This window comes from Coccinella septempunctata, chromosome 7 (genome assembly GCF_907165205.1).
Source record: "Coccinella septempunctata chromosome 7, icCocSept1.1, whole genome shotgun sequence".
Lineage (NCBI taxonomy): Eukaryota > Metazoa > Arthropoda > Insecta > Coleoptera > Coccinellidae > Coccinella > Coccinella septempunctata.
Window position 1 is genome coordinate 12,430,568 of NC_058195.1, and position 7,111 is coordinate 12,437,678.

At 34.5% G+C, this 7,111-nt stretch overlaps 1 protein-coding gene across 1 annotated transcript; it reads right to left on the reverse strand.

Annotated features, from left to right (window-relative positions):
• Positions 1-668: 668 nt before the first annotated feature.
• Positions 669-6,505, reverse strand: LOC123317461. Its single transcript, XM_044904016.1, has 3 exons — positions 6,346-6,505; positions 3,876-4,034; positions 669-892 (listed from the first exon to the last, which is right to left on the reverse strand). Exons 1-3 carry the CDS (start codon positions 6,392-6,394, stop codon positions 681-683), a joined length of 420 nt encoding a protein of 139 aa, XP_044759951.1. The 5' UTR covers positions 6,395-6,505; the 3' UTR covers positions 669-680.
• Between the last annotated feature and the right edge of the window lie 606 nt (positions 6,506-7,111).

The window sequence follows — 7,111 nt, forward strand, 5'->3', positions numbered from 1 at the left end:
TCATCTCAATTTCATAGGGAATAATAGTATGTACTTTATTTAAAGCTTACTTCATTTCTGTTGTTTTTGCATTGAAGGGATGATTTTTGGTGTGGAGGAGAATGTTTTCTCTACTGGATATCATTTCCTGGCGTTGAAAGTATCTCTACTAATCTACTCTGTAATCTGTGCTACTAATTGATAAGTTCGATAGAATTTGGGTTCGTCTGGTCTGGACGCAGCATTAGAGGGCAACTCTCTTAAAAAAAAAATGCTGTCCTCGAAATGCTCTTGAAAAGAGTGGATACTGCAGATAAATTTATTCGGAGACCATTGGGAGAGGTTCAGTTAGATTCGACTCCAGCCAGATGGCGTTGGTTTAGTTTAACTTAAAAGCGGCTACTGGCATTTAATAAAGGCCGACAAAACTAAACGCTTCCCATCGAGATGAGAGTTGTATTGCTCTGACGAGGTCAAAAAGTGTTTTATTAGTTTAATCCAAAGATTATAGAGTTAGTTAGCTAACCTAACTCTATAATCTTTGGTTTAGTCCATGTTGGCAGTATAGACGCTTCACTGCCTAAGAGACCTAACTTGGATTACTTGATGATATCAACCACAAATTACAGTAAGTATAGTCCCTATTCTCAACCTCCCGATGTACCGCCTAAAGAAGAACTATTCAAATGGACAATGGAAAACTATATTAAATATAATAAATATAAAAAAAATTGCAAGCCCAACAATTTTGCAGTAAGCCTGCTCCTGCTACCGAAATTACAGCCGTCAGTTCCACACAAACATACAGACACAGCTGAGTCTCGGTCACTGTGAATTTCACACTTATCTTTGAATTTGTGGTAGTAATTGCAGCCTCTTATCACAGCTTCCCTCTTCCTTTTTGTGAAATACACTGCAAATAAAATATAATATTTAGAAAATATACGACTCTTCGTATGCGAAACTAAACGACCTGTTTCAAATATTTCTCTGTTTTTTACCGGGTGAAATGCGGAATATAATAGGTTTGTTCGTAGAGTGGTTCACAACGGTTGTGAACTGTACAGAGCAAGCGCAAATGGATTTTCGCTGCCCTAAAATGCAATTACGCCAAAGATATTAATATATCTTTGAATTACGCTTGCTCTGTACAGTCCACAAACGTTGTGAACCACTCTACGAACAAACCTAATAGTTAATCCTGCTAAACTACACTCATGCTGTGGAAAGCATTTCATACTGGTTGCTAATGTGACAATATGGATGTTTTCAAAAATGATTCTTTTATTTGACAAAAGGTAGAAGGTAGAACCCATCAAAACAAATTATTTCACGAAAAATCACCCATATAAGATAATAAGATATTCAAGATGTCGGAGTTATCTTCCCCTCAAGTCAAATGCGTTTCTAAGTTCGAATTTGGAAGGTATAACCCAGCGAGCACAAACATCCCTGGGATGTTTTGGGATGTTTCGAAAATGTTGGCATGAGGATGTTTCTTTGAAACGTTATATGCACTTCCCAAAGAGGTCTCCAAAGGCTATTGGAAATCTCTATTTGTTCTGATCTGTGCCATCTGTGGCATTTCTTCGTCTACCTACTGAGAGGTACTGTCGTGTTGAAAATAATGTAAACGTGTGGATATCTTCTCTTGGCGTCGCATAGTTTGCCTTGGAAGGTTTATCCCAAATAAACAATATAATTCACCTATTTCATTTTGCCGCCATTTCCACTTTCTTCGTAGTTTGGACTGTGGACTGTTCGGAGTTGAAAGTTGATTGGTGATTTGTATAATATTAACTACTTCTGTGTTGGTTTTGATTGTGAATTTAGGATCGATCTCTTCATAGTAACCAAATACAATTACTAAGTAAGTATTACATGAATTGAATGTATAGTGTTATGTCCAGAAACATACATATAACCTCAAAAGAATCCACGCTGCGTGGTTAATATTATTTGTGTATTTGGGACTAGGTATAAGAGATCATTGTATTTTGATTGGAATAATCGAATGGTATATGGAAGGTTATTATAATTATTCAAGAAATAACTTTATAAAGTTTAAAGCCATATCATCGAGGATTTCAACATATTTCGATAATCTATCTCTGCCGTTGATAATACCCAGAATATTTTGTAAGATTACTCTTCCGACGATGATAATAATCATTCATCACTTGTGAATCACAAAATAATTAAAATTGTCCCAAAAAGAGAAGTTCTTGTTTTTGAAAACTCCTTTAAATTGTTGTATTGTATCTTTACATACCAGTACAAATAATGAAATGAATGAAATCGTTTCGCAAATCAACCTGGTCAGGAGCTATACAACTCAAATCTTCTAGATCCTTTCATGCAGCTATTTTCTCTGTTATTTTAATTGGAAAAAATCATCTTAACCTTCATATATTCATTAATTGTTTGAATTGTTTTTATTTTGTAGATGTGATCCATAAAAAATTCCAAATCACTAGGAAAGTATTCGAACTCTATGCCAAAGATTGGTTTAGGCATATTAGGCAGAGGAGGAGGGACGATAAAATGAAGGGAAAATAAATTTTTCATAAATTTTTTTTCATTTTCCCTTTCGGTACATCTAAAATTATAATCATTTTGTTTTCTATTATTTCTGTTTTTTTTATGTTAAATGTGATATTTCTTTTTGGTTATTTATGTTTGTTTTATTGAATGTGATATATTTTTTTGTTTATTCTCCCTTTCTGTAGTATAATATTTATCAATTATTTTTTGTTGTTCAATTTTTTATCTGAAATGGGATTTCTTTTCCTTTTGTACCTGTTGAAGTATCATTAAAATATTTTTATTCTTATATAGTATTCTGTATTTCATTTGAAAACTTTGTAGTTCATTTAAAATTGAATGTGGTATCCTCAAACATTCAAATGAAAGAAAAAAGGCCTCACAAACGAATTTCATATAAAGTCTTACAAACAGCGATTTCGTGTGCGCAAAGCGCTATAGAAATGTTCTATTGTGTACATGAAAAGGCTATCAAAAAAACTTCTGAGTAGTTCTTTTTGTGACATCCCAGGGACAACCATATAATAGCCGCCTGCGGCGGACATTGGATGTTCTATAAAAGTTCTATTCATGTATAAACAGAACATCGCAGTGGATGTTCAATGTCTCGAAATCTCTTACTTTTAACATCTCTGAGATGTTTTTGTGCTCGCTGGGAAGGTGTAACCTAACCTAACGCCGTCCGCGTCAAAATACATTGCGCAAAAAAATTAACGCACATTCTGAAAATCCCAATTTTAATGAAAGTTAACTCTACATTGACTTTATAACATATTTTTTATGTTCTCTCGGGAAGGTTTTGAACGAAACAAGACACATTAAATGGAAGAAAAATTCAGGATTTCACCGAATCTTATGTGAAAGAAGAGAAATGAACAATTTCCAAAATACTGAAATGCTGATAAGTGATTTAATACTTGGTATTTCCACCCCTTGCGTATACTCAAAATGAGTGATCTTAAAATGTTCTGATCTAATCCTTCCCAGATTTCTCCGAGTTAAATTCCTAAGTCATTAAGAGTAGCTGGATGATATTCTGAACTTCTCAGCCTTCTATTGAGGTGGTTCCAAACCTTCTCAATCGGATTGAGATCTGGACTTCTTGCAACATCTGTATTGAAGAAAACCGTTGAAAGTGGATAACATATGCATGCATAATTCTGATAAGAATAATTATTATTGAGAACACCTTCAGTTGTATAATAAATTTGAGATTTCCATAATGTGCGTTAATTTTTTTGCGCAGTGTAGATGAATCATGAGTTCGCAGTCATTGTATAGTAGATTTTAGTACACTGAATGACCAAATTCAATTTATTTGTGGCTATCTATTAGTAAAAAAATGAACTCACACCACTGGTTGATTTTGGAACAGAAAGGCGTTGGCTTCAATCCGGAATAATTGACTTTTGATGGGGGACATTCGACTAAAAACTTATCTATGAGACGTTCTTCCGAGAGACATCTGCGGTGTGTTTCACTATTACACTGGTAACACTGCAATGCCATTCCTGAAAATTAAAATGGATCATTTATTCCCTCAATGATGAGATGAACACTTGAAAATTGAGAAGGGTAAAATATTACTTTTGCGTATTATTCTATAGCAAGGCAAGAGATTCCAAAAATCGATTAAAAATGCGCTGACAACTTCAAATAAGTATTTTCCTCTACCTACACTGCTTCAAACTATAAATTTTTTTATTGGGCAGCGAAGCAGCATTTCAATTAGAACTCTTTACTGTCACTACTTTACTCAGAAAAATAAAGCTCTCATCACACATATACAGGGTGAGTCTTTGACTGGTACCTCAGTAGATTCTTGAGGTCAAAAGAAACACTTTTTCCTATACCATTTTTTCCGATTCGGCCCTGATAAAAAGATATAGCCATTTTATTTTATAATGAGCCGTGCCACTCTTGGAGAAACAAAATTACCTTCAGAATCACTAGCTAAATCTGTGACACTACACATCTGTTGATCTTTTGAACAGAGTTGTATTCAGCCAAAGTACCCAATTTTCCGAATATCACAGATATTTTTCATTGTCGAAGATCGAATTACTCGAAAACGGTCCATTAATCGAGAAAATATGAAGAATACTTTTATTTTACAAAACGCGCAAATATTCATTGTTGGTTAGCTTCAAACTTAGTTTCAACAGTTGGGTTCTTTGAATTGTTGGTATTTTTATGGCACCTTATGGTCATAATGAGAAAACTGGAAGACGTGGGTGATATCATGTGTTGGAAAAGGATTCATCCAATAAATGAAAAACTATATTCCGAAAGTCGTTTCATTCGATAAAACCGTTTGTGAGAACTAAAAATAACATTTTTTATGGTTTTTCAACAGCCTGTATCTTTTACACCGAGTGGATTCGTAAAAAACGATATAGGAAAATTTTTTTTCTTTTGGCCCCAAGAATCTACTGTTAAAATATGGTATGTTTACGAGTCAAACAATCACCTTGTACGTTACTCGTCGAACAGGACTGCACAAGAGACAGAGAGGGGCGGTAATGTTTGGCCGCGATTACCAGTTACCACGTTCACCAGATTTAAATCCCATGGAATATTTGTGATATACAATGGGGAGGGCAGTATACACTTTGCACAATTCTGGTCTGGTCAGAGACAAGTTTCTGGCCTGCAATCGAATTACAATAGAACTCGAACATCTGGGCCAATAGGCATCGTCTCTGGGAATACCGATAGTATTGTTCGGGAATATCGGAACTACCCCCTGGTACAATAAATCTTCAACGTTCAAGTTACTTGGAAGGAGGTACCACACCCACTACCCACAAGCACAGCCCTCTTAACACACTGTGCAAAGATTATAATCTCTGACACAGTGTTTAAATTTTACATCTTATGCACTTCTAGACTAGAGCATGGATGTCTGCAGGAGCGTACTCAGGTTCGGTGTAGCAGTAACCTATTAATTTTTTAACGCTTTGAATGTCGATGAAATATCTTGCAAATGATGTTATCGTTTCATTCTTGGTGTAAGTTTACTAATTCACAATTTAATTGTTGTAAAATTATGAATTTACAGGAAGTTTCATAAACATTTTGCGAACAAGTTCTGGATATTGTTCTCCGCGTTATCAGGATGAGTCAGAAAAAGGTCCTTTAAGTAGGTCCTTATCTGATGGAAACGCTTCGAAGAGGCTTGAGATATCTGAACGAGCTTTAGTAAAAAAAGGTACCTCATTAAGGTGGTCATTTGACGTCGAATACTGTCTTCTTCAGCAACTACAGTGACGTGTATGCGTACTCGTATTGACAGTGACAGTGGCTTTTTCACAACTTGAATTCATTTCTACACGGTTCTAATTCAATTGAGAACAAAAAAGACTCTCTGCGTTTTTTCTCTAGAATGCAGAATGCAAATTGAAAACCATTTGTTATTAAAAAAAAACTCGAAAAGAGCAATCGAACAATGCATTTTATTACATCAGAAAGATTTTAGAATTATATACAAGAATTCTAGCCTCCAGCTAGGAAACGTTTCGAAAATATCGAGGAAATTTGTTATTTATTTTGAAAACATGTAACCCCTGTACCTTGAAAACCAAATATGTACTTCGGAAATTAATATCCTGAATTTGTTCGCATCAAGTTTTATGGATTATTCCATTCATAAGCTAAAATGATGGAGATAGCACAATAAATCCTACTACTTATTCATTAAGGTCATGTTTACTGTGATAACTGAAAGTAGTATGGGACTTTTAGTACGGAAAAATTTCTAATAGTCTTGATATCCATTGGAGGAAGTATGAATTTTTTTATAAAATTTGAATTATCACTTACCAACTATGAAATAATGAACTAAAATGATAATGAATGAGAAATATTTCATTCCTCATCAGTGTAAATACATTCGAGGCCATTTTCTCTTACTACTCATAAAATTCAATAATATATAATACTTAAGAAAATTGACGGGCGTGTCAACATAACAGATATCCATTATACAAACCAAAAACTATTGTTAGATTATTGAATTCATGATGAAATTCTATGAAATATTCGGAGGGCCAAAAAAATCCAGCCACCAAAAATTCCATACATTTTCTGAAGTTGCAATGAAGTATTGAAAAGCTTTTAGTTAGTAGATTTCGATGTACTTATTCCGACACCATTTTAGAAAAATGGCGCCTCAAAATAGATTGTTATTTGAAATTATCCACTTGCCAGTGCCCCCCAAACTCAGTCTTGATATCAGATGCGCCACTGATTCTGAATTGTACACCCTATATAATATCAATAATATACCGGTGGATTCGGGTGACTTGGGATAGTCCTGTCACTTGGGACAATTACCCCCCTTGCAGATTTCTTTGTTTCTTACCATTTATGAGTGAAGAGACAAACTTATAAGATTGTGTAGCGTCTTTTCGGTTAGTTTAAAAATTAATTCTTGTTGAGTTTGCCGTGACAAGAGCGTTTGGATTGACAGGAAAAATTAACGAATTCAGGAGAGTAAAAGCGCGTTTTTTTATGGCCCTTATACTTTCTAGTGTCCTGTACACGTGTTTCACTTTGTGCATGTGTAATTTTTTTTTCTGAATACGTG